The sequence below is a fragment of the Hydractinia symbiolongicarpus genome, chromosome 2 (genome assembly GCF_029227915.1).
Source record: "Hydractinia symbiolongicarpus strain clone_291-10 chromosome 2, HSymV2.1, whole genome shotgun sequence".
Taxonomy (NCBI): Eukaryota; Metazoa; Cnidaria; class Hydrozoa; order Anthoathecata; family Hydractiniidae; genus Hydractinia; species Hydractinia symbiolongicarpus.
In genome coordinates this window covers 14,785,373-14,802,570 of record NC_079876.1, presented here as the reverse complement: position 1 = coordinate 14,802,570, position 17,198 = coordinate 14,785,373, and the positions used below count along the sequence as shown (strand labels likewise).

The 17,198-nt window shown below is 34.9% G+C and overlaps 1 protein-coding gene across 1 annotated transcript; it reads left to right on the top strand.

The window, feature by feature from the left end:
• Nucleotides 1-403: 403 nt before the first annotated feature.
• On the top strand, nucleotides 404-15,853 carry LOC130629603 (uncharacterized). The gene is made up of 4 exons (XM_057442857.1): nucleotides 404-4,075; nucleotides 6,390-6,428; nucleotides 7,537-10,010; nucleotides 10,401-15,853. Exons 1-4 carry the CDS (start codon nucleotides 895-897, stop codon nucleotides 14,979-14,981), a joined length of 10,275 nt encoding a protein of 3,424 aa, XP_057298840.1. The 5' UTR covers nucleotides 404-894; the 3' UTR covers nucleotides 14,982-15,853.
• The last annotated feature ends 1,345 nt before the right edge of the window (nucleotides 15,854-17,198 follow it).

Here is a 17,198-nt window from a genome sequence, read left to right as displayed (position 1 = left end):
GCCTATTAAATATGGTCTGATTCCGCCTGTGCACGAGAAAAATAGTCACGCTTACTCATACACAAAATAGCAAATACGACATATTTTTATCCACTTTGTTGCGACGGGCGCGAATTCCCGTAGATTTGTCAGAACGGGTGATCCCGATATTCAAATGTGCGGAACATTTTTACTAAAGTGAGTTGTTGAGGGTGCGGTCTTTATTTTTTATAAGAAACAAATTTAATATGACAATGCTAACGTCATTGTTGTTGACATCGCTAGACGAGAAAATTTCTTATATGTTCAGAATACTTTCTCCATTTTTGACAGTAACTCTTCAAAACATTTTTTCCTTAGCAGGTAAATAACGCCTAGATATTATTTTCTTTTTAAAAAAAATATTCATAGTGTCAGATGATTTGTATTAGATGGGTTGGGTGAGATCACATAATGTTGATCTCAAATCTTTCTATAGGATATTCTTAATTCACTTTTACAAATAGCACTACATTTCTGAAAACTAAATATGACACAAAATTATGAATTTGATAAACAGTTTATTTATTGAAAATTTTGACAAACATATAGAAATCAATTGCATGTATGATTTGAATTAGGCGTATTCGTAATATACATAAAATATTAACAAGATATTCAACATTTCTGCATCGGAGAAAGTATATCTATATGTATATATTCACACGCTGATATTAAGGAAAAGTATTTCGTTAAGAACGCATGAAAAACGTTGGAAGTATCACGCAATGTAACTTGAGCAATTCTGATGTTACCATCAATGTTGTTGTTAAATTTGCAACAAAGTCAAAGTTAAAGAATGCCAGTAATGTAACAACAATGAAATTCCGGAAAAAAAATCTTTTACAACTTATCGTGTGAAAGAAAAGATAAACAATGGAAATAAATTTACAGGATTGTGCACGGATTAATGGTTTATTTCATAATATCCACCTCGGTGCTTTATATAACCGTTACAACGAGAGCATAGTGGAAAACAAAACACTATGGAATGAAGAGACTTTTAATAATGTTAACTTTGTGCAGGTCGTGTCTCCTCGCCCTTCTCCTTCTTCTTCTTCTTTTTCTTCTTCCTCGAATTATATCATTCGCGAAACCAACGCAATCCAATCACGTATGGACGTTTTAGAAATGGAGAATGGTCTCAGACTGGGATATATGTTGGATAACTTTAATGAGAATAATATCTACGTGAGATATTTGAAGAAGCAGAGAAGTTTAGGCGTGGAAAGGGTGGACGTGTATTACAAACAATCAACAATAACAGAATCAATGACAAGGTGGGCCTTGCAAGAGATAGATAATCAACACATATTAGAAGAATTCGATGCTTTTACTCATTTTGTTGTTGCGATAGAATACGGAATAACATTTTTAGTTTCTGCAGTATGCAAAGAGAGACAAAATAAAGGAACAAATTTACACGAAGAAGTAGTTGAAGTTATGGAAAATGACGAATCAAAAAATGACAACAACACGCTATTGACATGCTCACTGTATACCCCTGATTATACTTCCACCAATGAAGTCAAAATAAGTCAATTAAAGAAATTCTGGTGTTCAGTGAAAGAGCAAGTTGAAGAAGGAAGTCACAAAGCACTCTGGTTGTATTTACTGCCAAAAGAAAGGCTGCCATTTTTCCAGCAAACATCAACGAAATTATATCCCACGCTATCTGACATAACAGTGTTGAAATGCGTTAAAGCGTTAGAACATTTATATGCATTTACCGAACGATTGAAAAATCTGCATCAAATGGCCATCATTTTTCCATCACTAGCCAAAAAGCTGTGCAATGTACAGAACATTGTCACAGAATACACCACGGAAAAGTATAAGAGTTTCCACACGATGTTGGCTGACTTTTATTCTGAAAAGGTTTTGGAAGAAGCTCTATCAAGAAAAATGTGGTCTACAGAAAAACTCTGTCATTTTGTGCTTGATAAATGGTTAACCGAGAAGGAAGAAGAAGTAAAGCGTTTTCAGATCTTAACTGCACCTAGTAATTCAAGCTTTGTTGATGAAATTGAAGAATGCTTATATTCAAATAAAAGCGTTGTCATGTCAATTTCGTTTGGCGAATTGGATAAAATGTACATCTCTAGTTTACAAGATACATTGAGCACACAGTCTTTAACATCAAAAACCAAACTACCTAACCATGATTCCTGGGATCAAGATGTTGAATTTGTTGCTAAGCTGGATGAGTATACGAAAATATTTGTTAATCTAACGCAAAGTAACAAGAACGACGAAGATGTGCAGTTTTTTGTTACGACAACTGGTTCTAATACAAGAGATGTATCTGTAGATTATTTTTACCAAGGTTCTCTTGAGAATGAGTTTAAATTGCCACAGATGTTACAACTTTCTGTTGATACAGGACATAAAGACAATTCTCTGGTAATCAAGTGGGAATTAGTTGAAAGAAACAAAGATAGGGACACGGATGAAAGCGTTTCTTCCTCATCAAATGTATTGAGCAATGCAGTGGAAACGAAAATTGGTGCAAGAACAGATAACGACGACCTTAGCAAAAACGAAATGAATGATACGGCTAACAATAAAGAAAAGAGTGGACAGGAAAAGAAGGAAGATGTCGTTGAAATGTTGAAGAATAAAAAAAGTGAAGACACTGAGCTATCAAATTTGCAGGAAGCAAAAGGAAACCAGATCGTGCACACCAAGGAGGAGGAAATGGAGAATAAAAACGAAGTACAGCTTAATGATAAATTTCAGCTCAATAAAGAGAGTGAGAAAGTAGATTCGGTCAACAGTGGAGATTTTTATACTAAAATTAATGAAAATCAAAACATAATTTTAAGTGCGAGTGGAATTGCAGATGAAAATAGCTTCCTAAGTGACAACTCTTTTGAAAGAAATGAAATAAGAGATGAAAGAGGAAGTAAAATTTCTGAAGATGTTGACGCTAAAGACTTGGAAATAACAGAAAATAGAATGAAGGATATTAAGATAAATACTTTTGAAAACAATAGTGGAAGTGAATCGGTTTCATCTTTAAAATATGAAAAAAAATCTGCAGAATATAATCATGCTAAATATGGAGGGGTTGCAAGAGAAAGTAAATTTTCCGAGGATAGCAAAGCCATTCTGGAGCATTGTAGTATTGAAAACCAGGAGTGTGAAGCGACAGTAACAAAGAACAGTAAAACAAAGAAAGAAGTAATTGATGCCGAACAGAAGAGGGAAAACGAGTTTGTATGCTACAAGAAGAAAAAAGGTGAAGACAAAAATCAAGATGACCCAGTGGAAGGAGTCGATAACGAAAGTGTGAAGAAAAGTGTGAATGCAAGCGAAAACCAGAACACAATCTTGCCTAACAGTGAAAATAAAGACAAAAATGGGTTCACAGGCAACAATGAAAACAACTATGATAAAGACTCCGAAACGATAGATAAAGTTTCTATAAAAAATGAGATTTTAAAAGAAGATGGAGGGGAATACAAAGCAAAAGTTATAAAATGGAATGCAGCGGATAAAAGTGAAACTAGACCTACAGAACACAATCAAGAAGGAAATAGAAGATATGACAGCAAAATCGTGCCGAATTTTAAGAACAGTCTCGTTGAACACCTACAAACAGACACTAAAATAAAGGAAGAAGATAAGAAGAACATTGAAGCCATCAACGTCAATAACAAACAGACTGGCAATGAAGAAGAAAGCAAGAAAAAAAAAGATAGTTCTAGTGAAGATAAACATATCGACGATTTGATTAATGAAGGAGAAGTTAAAATTACTAATCAAGATGTTAGAAATAAAGTCCACTCAACAAACCTTGCAAATCAAGATATGTTAAATGAAAAATTCCTCAAGTATAAAGTGACAGTTCGTTCTTTAAAAAGTGATTCGGTTGTAGTTGAACGAGTATTCTCACACGAAGAAGAAAAAACGTGTATTGTAAACAAGGTGGTAGATGGCGAAATATATGAAGTAATTGTGGAAAGTATGCTTGGAAAGTTTGGTTTGAAAGGCTGTGTCATTGAAAAGGGCATTTGCACCCAAAAATCCGACATGCCAGTGGAATCGGATTCTTGTAAGTTAATTCTTTCCTTTAAACAGTTTATTACACTTCCCGTAATAATTTTTGTTGGTCAACCAATCATGACTAAAATAAACGTGATTTTACCTATTAAATTGTAACAAGGCACGGAAGTTCTCTGTGCCAATCACTAATTATAGTTATTCTTTTCACGCTTAATTTATGTCGTTTTCTTTTACGGGTTGGTGTTGGCTTTCTATTGTTTAAATTACTAATTGTAAGCCTGTGGAAAATCCGCGGGAATTCAATCGTCAGTAAATTCACAGAAATTTTCCTTCAGTACTCAAAACCATCTTATGTTCAGAGACAGACAGACCCATCCTCGTCCCAAGGGTATTTTGTCATTTTGATATGAGAAAAGACAACGAAAAATACCCTGGTATCGTTGAGTCAGTTTTGTCAATATATCGCCAGATTATGCGAACGCGTCATACGTTAATTTATGCGACTAACAATGGGGGAACTTTAGAGGGCAGAATTTTGTGTTAGCTAGAGCTAAAGAAAATTATCGTCTCACGAATAAAACATACAAGAAAAATTATCTCGGTAACTGCAATAAGCGTCTTTCAAGTCTTTAATAGTTCATTGTTAGGTTTTAAATCAAATCTATGAAAAAGGTTTTTATTTTTGTGGCGTTTTGAACCATAAAAAAAGGATTTAAAAGGAAGGATATATGTAGACAGCTTTAGATATCATAAAAGCTTGCCTTAGTGATTCTGACATTCTGTTATGTAAAACAGCAGAACCATTAAGGGATATTTTTTTGCAAGAAATAATTTTTGAAATACTTTAAAGCTTTTACGAGAACTGATTTCTTTGCGAATATAAAAAGCTTTACTCTTGTTTAAAATACCTCCTTAATCTGAATACACGTATCAGTATAAGTACTGAATGGAAAGGAACAGAACAATTTCTGAGCATGCAATGTTTACGTCCATGAATAGAAAATGTTCTTGTCTACTAATTTCTGTATAAAAAATGCACAATACAGTATTATAAAATGGAAGATATAATCAAAAAAAAAATTTTCTTTTCCCGTCCATTTCATGCCATAGAATTTTCCTAAAGTGGAAATTAGCTGTTAAGGTGCCCGGTAAAGTGAGCTATAATGAGTTATAAACATATATGCTATGAGCTATAAATACTTCTTGCTATATTGCTATATATAGCTTGTTTTTATGTTAGTTAGATAAATTTGAGTCAAAATATATTTCCACTATTATCATAGTTTACAGGGAACATTGAGAAACAATTTTTGACAGTATATCAATTTTGACAAATATACATGTGCAAGAAACATGAGCAATTCTCATGACTGAAATTGTCAGAAATAATAAAAATATGTGCCATGCTTGATTGGTCAGGGTTCCAAATCTTTTTTTTTCAAAACAAAATGTGAGAGATTTGAGGACTTTTTTGAGAAGATTTGTGTCATTTTTGAGGAGATTTTGTTAACAAAATTAAGGAGATTTGAGACGAAAACCAAATTTTTTTAAAAAAATGAGGACATTTGAGGAGATCTTTTAAAATCAGCGTCTTCTCAAGCTGCGAGTGGGTTGATTTTACCTGCCTCCGCATGAAGACGGTTAAGGTATTATTGAAATTCATAGATTTCTCAGAGACGCTAAGATTTCCCCTTGTTTTATTTTTCATGAATAAATTCATTAATTTAAGTAAATAGTTGATATAGATAAATTAATGAAAATAAGGTCCCCAGAAATTCACATATTTGTAGGTTTATTCTTGTGCATCTGATTTCAAACAAACATGTTGCTATTGCATTTTACGGAGGAATAAAGTCTCTAATGTCTCAACCTATCGTAATTTGCAAATGTTGAAAAAGTTGAGCTAGCTTATAGCTAGCTAAATGTAAACAAAGGACCAAGCTATAATACATTAAGAAAGCTTTTACCAGCACGTCTGGAGTAGGTTTTTTCATCGCCTACTACATGCCTAGCATATTAACAACCTTGTTTTAGCTAGCTTAGCTAGCTAAAAACACTTTCTAAAAGTCAGAGCTGTTTTTTTATTATTACTTTGGTATAAATTCTAAATTCCACGCTATTGTATTAAATTTTGATGTTTCTACTTATAGATGTTTCTTTACTGTACCCTTTTGGTAAATGTTATTTCACTTTTGTCAGCATTACATAGTGAAAGCTATCCGATAAGAATTAAGGACAATCCCCCCCCTGCCAATATTGTTTCACGCGTAGCTGAAAGTTTTAAAAAGAAAGTAGATGTTTCTATTATTACTTATATTTTTACTGTGGTTGCTTTTTTAATAAACATTTTCTTTAACTTTCAGTAATGGAAGAACAAGATACGGGAAAAACTAAAATACCAGGCAAGTAAACTATTGGTAACATAATTATGTCCACTTACTCCCACGCCACGCCAAATCGCTTGTCGCTGCTTGCAACTAGCTTTTTGTGTCAAATACAGGCAAATACCATGTTCAATCACCGTATAAAATAATTGCGTCTGAAGCTCTTCGGTTTGGCGCTTTTGGGAAATGTGATAATCGGGCATGGATTGAGCGGCGAAAAGGGGAGGGGGAGGTGATTCCGTCTCCTTCATAACTTTTGATAGGTCCACCCCAAATGCACTGTACTTATATGAGATACTATATTGCATATACAGTGGGCTTTCGCCAGCATGACTATTCTCTATCTCTACTTCTCTCAATCTCGAACCGAAATCTTGGTCACTTGCAACTTTCCTCTCTCTATATCGAATTTTTTTTTTTGATATCTAAGGGTTCATCTACCCAGCAAATAAAACACAAAAGTTCGTAAATTAAAAACTTCAATGCAACCAAAACATTTGAAATTTGGATACAAAAAAAACATTAGACTTCGTTTTGCTAGATTGTCAAGAACGGCTATATGAAAACCAAAGACTGAAACCTCTCATGCATTAGAAATTACAGATGTTTATAAATATGTTTAACATTATCTTATGTATAATATTTCATAAGTATAAGAAAACGTGAAGTTTTTTGCACTTTTAATAGGCCTTTGTTAACAAAAAGTCAATCTGTATCAGAATTTTCTCTATCTCAAACAAATGATTTGGTCCCTTGCGAGTTCAAGATAAAGAGAATCCACTGTAGTATGTCATAAAAGTAACAAAATGGTAGCAATATAGTTTTTCTTTTACGTCATCTGATGCAGGGAAACAAAGGCTGCAAAGTCCGGTTTTTCTGCCACAGTTAGCTAGCTGCTGCAAACATCGTGGTTTCTCTTTAACATGGTCTTATTTGTGGCCAGGATTTTTTAGTTTTATGTGCGTCGCTTTGAAAGCTAATGGGGTTTGTTAGTTCATTTAAAGCTAATAGAACAATTCACGAATTCTTGTAAACATTTTGCCATTAGAACGCATTCGCAAATTTTAGGTGTAATCTTCTATACCTTTTTTTAATTCTTAGTTTACACTCTGGATTTTTATTTTAGTTAAATTGGAATCTGGAACCAGGGAGCGCTTCGAGAGGACGGAATATCGGATAGGTGCTGCATCTGCAAGCAAGGAAAGGCCACAACAAACAACAATGCCCCCTATTGAGAAAGGGGACGACGTCCCACTCAAGGAATGCTTATTAATCAATGGTTTTCTTTCTAATTCACGCTTGGGTTCGCTTTACGATCGACGTAAAGATACTATCGTCTACGGTTTAGCTTTATGGGAAGAAGAAAGTTTAAAGAACGAAGGATTTGTTGCAGTTCGAAAGACTCCTTCACAAGATTGGAAGTTTGAATTAGAAAACTCCGTGTCCAACAAGATGAACAATCTGAATATTGAGGGAGGATTGAAATTAAGTGTTATGAGTGGTTTACTTGATCTTCAGGGTAGTGGAAAGTACATCAATGAGGGTACGACCTATGAAGATGTTGCTGCAGTTAGTTTAATTTACAAGCAAACGACAGTTACCAAAGAATTAACACCAAAAGCATTTGAAAATCTTGACTATGCAAAGATTCTATCAGATGATAACTTCACACATATCGTGGTTGCGATACAGTATGGAGGAAACTGTGCAATGCTTCTCGAGAAGAAATTAAACAGCGGAGAGAAAGTGGACAATATAGGTGGCGATTTGAAGGCGTATATTAAAGGTGGTATAATTGGTGGAGACGCAAGTGTGGACCATGAAAGCAAGGTACAAAAATACAAACAAGAAGTGACTTGCACAGTAAGAAGTGATATTGATATTGATGGAGTAGTTGACGATTTAGAAAGCGCAAAAGAGCTTTACCATTCTCTACCACAAAAGATGAAAAACGTCGAAGGCGTTCCAGTGTGGGTGTGGTTACTACCAAAAGACAGGATACCCCATGAAAATGTTAAAAAGGCCACTGTGCGAGAGATATCAGATGAACTGGTGACAAAAACAATAGACGCCGTGGAATCGTTTGCGAAGATTATCAGTAAAACGCAACAATTATATTCTCTTGCTAAAGATTTTCCTGTGGTTCAGAATAAGGTAAAGTCTTTTCAGAATTGTGTACAAAGATACAAAACACAGTTTCAAGAGAAAGTACTAAAAAAGCTAATAGTCAGTATTAGAAGCAAGGAAGAAGACGAGACAAGACTAGGTACTATGCTTGCAGATCTAAACAAATCCTCGTTTGGTCAGAAAAGTTTGGAAGATTGGTATGAAATGGCAAGAACAGAATTTAATTTGCTACAAATGTACAAATCTTGTATCACCATAGATAATATTGAAATAGTTAGTAAGGCTGAGTGTGAAAAGATATGTATAACGAATACAGTATGCGTGACTTTAACAATCCAAGTATGCAAAGAAGATGATCAACTGATATTAAAGATGACAAATGAGTTGGATGAACGAAAAGAGAATAACCGGAACACAATGTCAGCAACATTGTTGTGGTTCTTAGATTCAGACTTCCTACAAAAAATGCGAAGAAATATTATTGCGTTTCGAGACTTTTCCATGGCTAATAAGGATAATAATAGCGTTAAGTTTATTGCTCAGATTATACCAGCTTATGAAACAATGGACATTTATGTCAATGTTGTTGACACTGGAAATCGAAGTGACAAGTTTATCCCGCCAACAAAACCGAAAAACGTGGTTATATCTGATAAAACTCACACAAGTTTAACATTGCATTGGGAAAGTCCATTAGAGGGACGCGCGTCTGTAACAAATTACCAAATCAGTTACACAGAATCTAAAGCAAAAAAAGAAGAATTTCGAGTGTATCGTGAACTTGAAGTATTTGAGAAGGAGATTATAATTACGAATTTAAAACCAGCTACTGAGTATCTCTTAAAAATTCGCACGAAATGCTGCAAATTAGATTTGTATGGTCCAGTTGAAGAGATTAAAGGAATCACATATCCATATGGCGCTCCCGCCAACATTGCCTTTGAGCTGACGCACAAAAGAATCGCTACATTGTCATGGGCCAATCCACTCGGTGTTGAAAATTGTAGCTGTATGTATCAAATTGAGCTTAGTCAAAATTCCCAAAATAATATCATCAGTACCAGAAGAACATCGGAGAACAAGTTTTGCTATGAAAAATTATTATTCGACAAAACGTACATATTTAGAGTAAAGATGTATGCTTGTGATGAAGAAGTTTCATGTTGGTCGCATGAATTTGAATTTGCAACGGAACCTTGCCCCCCTCCGTTGATATCAGAGTTAAAAATCCAAAATCAAACAGTTCAATTGATGATTAAGGAGGAAGAAGTCTACAAGAATCAAGTGACACGATATAGTATGCGTGTGAAGGGAGAAGACTTTCCTATGGAATCTGAAGATGACCAATTTAAATTCTGTGTAGCTATATCTACCCTTGAAGCTGGATGGCATAAGATTTGTGTGAAAGCGATAACAGACTATGGCCAAAGTGGATGGAGCAAAGAAAGAAGAGTTAAAAAAGAAACAGAACAGGTAAGCTACCGTGAATTGATTTTTTATGTTACTTTATTGTCAGAAATCTCAGCAGATTTCATAGAAATTTATTTTCGCGGATAACAATAATTTTCACTAAAATCAAAGAAAATCAGAGTTAGAAATGCATTTTCAAGTACAAGCTATTTAAACACTATTTAGCAATATAAAACTTTTTCAAATTTTCACGGAATAATATTTCGTACTTCGAAACTTTTAAAATTTTACGGGATTTAATTTTGCAAATGTTTGACAAAAAAACCCACGAAACTGCGAAATTTTCTTTCTGCAGAAAAAGTGGCTGACAATGAATTATGTGCTCTGTTTGTTCATTCCTTTTTGACTTCTCACAATTCTTCTTTCAATAATGTTTTCGTGCGTATTTATTAGAAAGGGGACGATAATACAGATGGCTTCCATCTTATAAAGTCCACCAAACAATCACTGCAGGAAGATATTCAATGGGCACTTAAGCGTCTTAACGTCATAACAGAAGAAAAGATCTTTTCAACGTATCCGAAAGAGAAGAGGAAAGCATTGCTACGGATTATACAATCTTTAATGAAAGGCGACTGTAGGCCATTAAACGAAACTCTAAAATGGCGGGAAAACAGATGCATGCAAATAGCAAGACATAATGCCACAGAATTGAAGTTTAATATCATCACTGCACTTAACATATGCGCCAGGCAAACATTTATCAAGCAGTTATTGTTAGCTGAAATGGCTGTGCCAGTATTTTTTCATAGCTCTGGATTAAAATGTGCAGATCTCTCCCTTGGTCATACACAGCTAAACGAATGGGAACTTTTAAATTCCGTTATCAGATTAACACAAGAGAGACGGCCTTTAGTATCTGCAGTAAGGCTAGGTGTGTTAAAGGCGTCCAAAACTTTAATTTGTAATGATATTCTGGGCATAGATAGCAGCACTAAGAAAGGTTTTTTCAAAAAGACTGATGGCAGTGATGAATATTATGAACAACATGGATTCGTGGAAGGTGTTTGGTATCGCACAACGGAAAGTTACGACGATCAATTCAAACATTCATTTGGTGTCCTTAACTTAAGAGGAGACGCCATAACTCATTCTGCAGCATTCTTTGTTTTGGCTAAAACTTCAGAAATTACAATCATATTTCTAAGTGATGACGTTCTGTTAAATAAAGGATACGAGAACCTTCTTGAAGATTTGTCTGAAGAGCTTATCGAATCAAAAAGCAAAATCAACGCTATCATCGTTACCGACAAGAAAACTACCATAGGTGAGGCTAAAAATGCTATTACAAAGTACAAGGGGGTGTTTTTAAAAGTTAGTTTTTTATCTGCTGAAGGGAAAACGTATGTACAAGAATTGCGAAACACTATCAATGAAATGTTGCACGAGGTAGGTGGTATTGGAAAATCCTTAACTGAGCGTTTTGATGAATCTTTGTTAGAATCGAAAGACTATACTTGGTCTGATGTTGCTCTTAGCAAAGCCACCCATACTGTTGAAATGTTGCTAAAACCAAATGAAAAAGATGCTGCGGCCTTCAATATGGAGACCACATTTCCACTGCAATCTTTTTTTAAACAGTCGTCCAAGCTAGTGCGTTTAAGACATAGAAGTACCAAGTTTTCTTATGAGGAAGCTAAGACAAGACGTAATGGCTCTTTGTTAGCTGTTGGTACTGGTATGGAGCTGTGCTTAAATTTCTTACAGGAAAAACGCGATATTGATGAAGTCATCTTGTACTTAAGAGAGATAGATTACCATTTAACAACTGAATCCTTGCATAATAAAGAGATTCAAAGTTCACTCACCATCAACAATATACTGCAAGAGGTAGCAAGACATCACGAAGTTCTTTTTGACGTCAAGTTCTCTGAAGCCACACAAGAAGGATCTACTCTACCAGAGACGGCTGCAGCAATGATGATTAAAGGTGTACCTATTGAATTAATTGACTCTGCCACCAAATCAATACATACCAATTGGATAAGAGATACTCTATCTTGTGTCACTGAGAAGCTTAAGAAGAAATTGAGCATACGACATGATCCTAACGTGTTTATTGTCAGTAGGATAAGCTGCCAAAGAAAGATTAGTGATGGTTTGTTTCATAAATTATTCGGTGCAGCTCTGGAAATCCCTCTTCGTAAATATGAAGGTAGCGTAATGCGTCTCCTCCCCATCAATATTAGCGGCTTTCCTTGTGATGCCATACTTTTAATTGATGCAGAGCCCATTGCACACCACGCCGACGAAATTCACGATGAGTATCATAACGAATTGATGGCATTCTTTGTCCTCCTTTCTGATATTTGCATCATTCACCACCCAAAGAACGGTTTGGATATTTTAAAAGATAATCTAGAAGTTGCCACTCTTACAATGTTAAAACTTAATCTAGCATGCACGGAGACAAAGTTGATGTTTGTTACAGAAAAGGACGCCTCCTGTGAGAAGAAGAAGGAAATGCAGAACATGGTTTCCCAGTTGGAAAGTTGCTGGAAGAGATTTCCTTACATCATTCATAACAGAAGTCTGTTACACAGCATGTTTTCGTTTGATCCTGACGAAGATATTTTTACGATTAGTACACAATTAGGTAGAGTGGTTTGCTCGGAAGTACATGATCAGTGCGCAAGGTTAAGAGATAACCTATTGAGAAACGTAAAGAATAGACAATCTAAGAATACTTTCAGCTCTTTGGGCCACAACATAACAAATATATGGAATGGGGTAATGAAGGAAAATGTAACGATTCAGTTCAGAAATCATGATGAGATTTCCGTTTATTACGAAATAGAAAGTGATATGCAGGCATGGAAATCTAGCTTGGCAAATAACGTCAATGTTCTATTGAATGATGCATTCAAAATTAAACTTGGGGTAGATAAAATCAATATGAATGCAATAAAAAGTCAAAATCAACAGATGCATAACAAAATTAAAGAAAAAGCAGGAAAATACTTTCAACTGTATCGGGCGCGTCTATCACGTTTGCTGGCTGCAAAAAATATCTATAACAAATTAAACGCAAGTTTTCGAAATAAAATTCTGCAATGTTTTGAAGAGTTTTGCAACACACTCTTAGCTGACTATCTAACACCATTAGAAGTGCAGTTCAATCTCTATAAAAATGAAATGGCCTGGAGAGAATCTGTCAATGAATCTTTGACATTCGAGTTACAAAAAATGGCTGATGCATTTGTTAAAGAAAACAACAGTGATTCATTAGAAAGAAAAGAAATAGACAGAAAATTTGAAGCAATTTGGCAGCAAAAGACGGAATGCTTCCAACCATGTCATTGCGGTGATGCGCAACTTCACAATGTATCAGTCGGTTTTTGCAATTACTTACGGGAGAAATTTCTTTACAACCAATATTACTTCGAGATTTCGGAAAGGTTTGGAGAAAATTTAACAAACCCATTCAAGAAAGAATGGATCGACTACACCTTGGTAAAATATAACCAGCGTGAAAGCTATGTTTTGGAAAAAGTAGTGAAGATCTTACTTCCGAAGTCAAGATTCAATCTAGCAGTAAAAGATTGCGTTCTAAGAAACAAAGTAAATTTTTTAATTAATGAAACCATAAAATACCTGATTAACGAGAAGTTACAAGCGCAAGAAGATGATGAATGTAGCATGAAAATGCAGAAGATGGATATTCCTTTCTCATGTCCGCATCTTTGCCGTCATTTTATCGACGAAGCTTTGGTAAGTTTCAGAAATCATTACAAAGAATTGAAATATGAATCTGAATTTCAACTGACTGGTGCCTTGGAGATGATCTTCTGTTTCCACGCAGCTTCTGTCGCTGCTAAATATTTTGAAAAAGCAAAGTCTGGTTTTCTGCATGCCACTAGTATGAAAATGCTTGCTGAAGAAGAAAAAATATTTTTCAAAAATGTGTTCGAGGAGCAAATAACCTATGAAAGATTAAAGGTATCGGTCAAACTTAAAATCGTATCAGATACGTTTGAGGCAGCTTATGATAATGCTATTAAAGATCTGTGCAGTTCAACTGGTACTCATTCTCTTGCTGGTGAAGTGTTGATGAGGTACATCCCAAACAAAGAGACTGTCCATGGCCTGGTACTGCTTGATGTCCTAGACGCAATACAAGATCTGAATCACACAGATGGAGACGAATTTCAAATGGTGTTTGACTATTTTAATGAGCCGCGGAAAGCGTTTATGAAGAAGATTACTGCCATAGTTAAAACAAATGTAGGATCGATGGAGAAGGAAGTAAAAGACCGATTTTATAGAAATATTCGAGAATCTATTCTTGCTATGTCAAAGTGGTCTACTAACGATAATGAATTACATGAAGGGCATGGCTTAGATTTTATGAAGGATATAGCTCGCTTAAAAGTACACGACAGAACCCAATGTATTGAAGAATTAGAAAGCTGTATAAATGACCAACTTAATACTGTTTTGGAAAGCAAAATGGAGAAAGAGAATATGGAGGACTGTGAAAAGAAATTACTGGAAACAATATATCGCTTCTTATTTAAATGCAACCAGTTGTGTCCATTCTGTAAATTACCATGCGACAGTGATCACACATACGACGACCCAAGACATTTCTCCCGCGCTCACCGCCCGCAAGGATTCGGACATGTTTATGTTTTAAAAACACACGAATTTAGCTTAGACATTTGCAGCAATCTTGTCGCGTCGGAGAAATACTACAGAGGCGGTAAAAGTGATAAGAAAATCAAGTATAAGAACTATCATAAACTTGGTGAGCCATACTCCAGCTGGAACATAACAGAAAGTAATATGAATTCAATTCTATGGAAACACATAACACATAAGGTCATGTGCAGAATTGGGAATTTTTTCTTTGATGTAAAACCAGCTGATACATCATCTTGGGGGTGCATAACAACGAAAGAGGCCCAGGACGAAGTAAAGAAACTGTATTATGTTACCAATGCACAAAAACGTAATGGAACCTACATGCCGTAATCAAGTAACAACATTAAATTGATTCGAATGAAATCTATATATATACAAGTTGTTTACATATGTCAATCAGCCTTTTTATCTTAATGATAATTGTAAAAATGTTGTCTAACCCACCTGCTATGAGTTTCTGAAAGAAAATTAAAACCTTTAAAGGACTTCAGACAGCAATAACAACAGGAGGAAATTTATTTAATCTTCAAATTCAATTATCCAACATTCTTATCCGTCCTAGTCTAATTCGTACTTTAAGCGCTCTCTCTCTCTCTCTCTCTTTGTAATATGTTTTTTTGAAACAAAAATTGAAACAAAATTATAAATGGCAAATCCGAACTTACAATGGAGGTGGTCCTACTTTTGACGTCACTTTTTATAGTTAAATCCTTGATTTTCCCAATTTAGTAAATTGTTCTTATAAAAGTGTTTTTACAGTATTTTCGGCGTTTTATTTGAAAGTTTTTTCGTTTAAGTAAAGTCAATAAATTTATCATGAGTTCAAATATGTATGAACATCTGGACTTGGTGGGTCTCTTTCCAAAAGAGGATGTCAACTCTGGGAGAGCGGTTAAAAGCAAAGTTGACATTGGTTGACGGAAGGCGGGAGAAGGAGGCTAAATACTTAAATTATTATCTTACTAGTCGATAAGGCCCGTGGAAAAATCCACTCAGGCAGAAGGACAATGGAAAAGTAGGTTGTTTTAGATTTTTGCTGACGTCAGCAGTGCAATTACAAAAATATTTGGCGAAATTTAGTTTATTCGTTGCCTGTACTATGCAGATGTTAAAACGCTGACCAAGAAAATGTATATGATCATATCTTTTTGATAAGCAGTTAATGAGACATAAGGGTTTTAACATTTTGCTGATGTCAGCAATGGCCAGTCAAACCCCCCCAATTTTTTTTTTAGAAATTGTATACCTGCTGCCCTCATTGTATAGGTCTTGAAACGCTTATCAAGAAAATGTATAGGATCGCGTATTTTTGACAAACGGTTGCAGAGATATTAGGATTTGAAGGTTTTTCGATGACGTCATCAACCCGTCCATTCCGAAACGGATTCGGGGACCCAGGTTTGGGAAAATTACCCAAATTGGTCCTAGTTGGTCCCTAGTTACCCACGCGGTGAAAAATCATTGACGTCACCACCTCGTTTCCAAGTTATTTGGCCTTAAAGTTTTAGGTGCACTGTAATGGCTTCATTAATTTAATATAGGATATTGACGTTAAAGTAGTGTTATTTTCGTCGCGTCGTAACGTCAGAAAATTTAACATATTAGACATGCATTTTTCGGCAACATCAAAGGAAAATTAAGACATCCACTTTGCCTGTCACAGACACACAGACAGACACACCTAGCGTATTATTATTATCTTATATGTACATAAAAAGACGATTGATAGAATGTATATATATTTTTTGTGAATAATCTGTATGATAATCTGCAGATGAACAGAACTTGCTTGTTAGTTGTGAGAAAGGTGGACGTACTTATCACATGTTTTAATAATTGTTTTGTGCGTTAAGATGTGTGTTTATTAAATTTAAATTTTAAAAACATTGAAATATCGCACTAATTTAAGCCGGATTTCCACTTAGAAATAAAACGTATCGCAAGGCAATGCATAATTTCAGTTTCAACGATTGGTGCAAAAGACAACTATTCTTAATTATTTTTTTGTTTGTTTACTTTTTAATACGTATATTACAAAAAATTGAATCCTACCTTTCACTTATCAACACATATATAGCAAAAGATAACGCCTGTCTATTGAGATTAGATACGATATGGGCAGCATATTTTATACTCGACTCACTGTCACGTATCGCTAATCGTTGATAAAATAGACACTTGTTCAGTTAAAGTTTTTACCTTCCAGTTAGTATAATTGCACCCAAATTCAGAGCTTGCTGTAACTGCAACCTATATCTGAAACTTTATTTGTCTTTGTTTTTTTTGCCGACATTTTGTGTTAACATTCACAATGTCGTGAAAACAAGCCAAGCTTTTTACACCGAAAAATTGGGCTAAAATTAGCGAGTTAGTTTTTTCAACTAAGACTACATTTAAGAAATTGAGGAAGTTCTAATTGCATTTGCAAATGGTCGATTTCATAGCAGAAAAAGGGCGGGAAATCTAAAAGTAAACACAACTAGCTGTAATGCTCGTCGAAACAACTTATATATACACCACAAAGGAATCTGTGGTAATATCTCTATG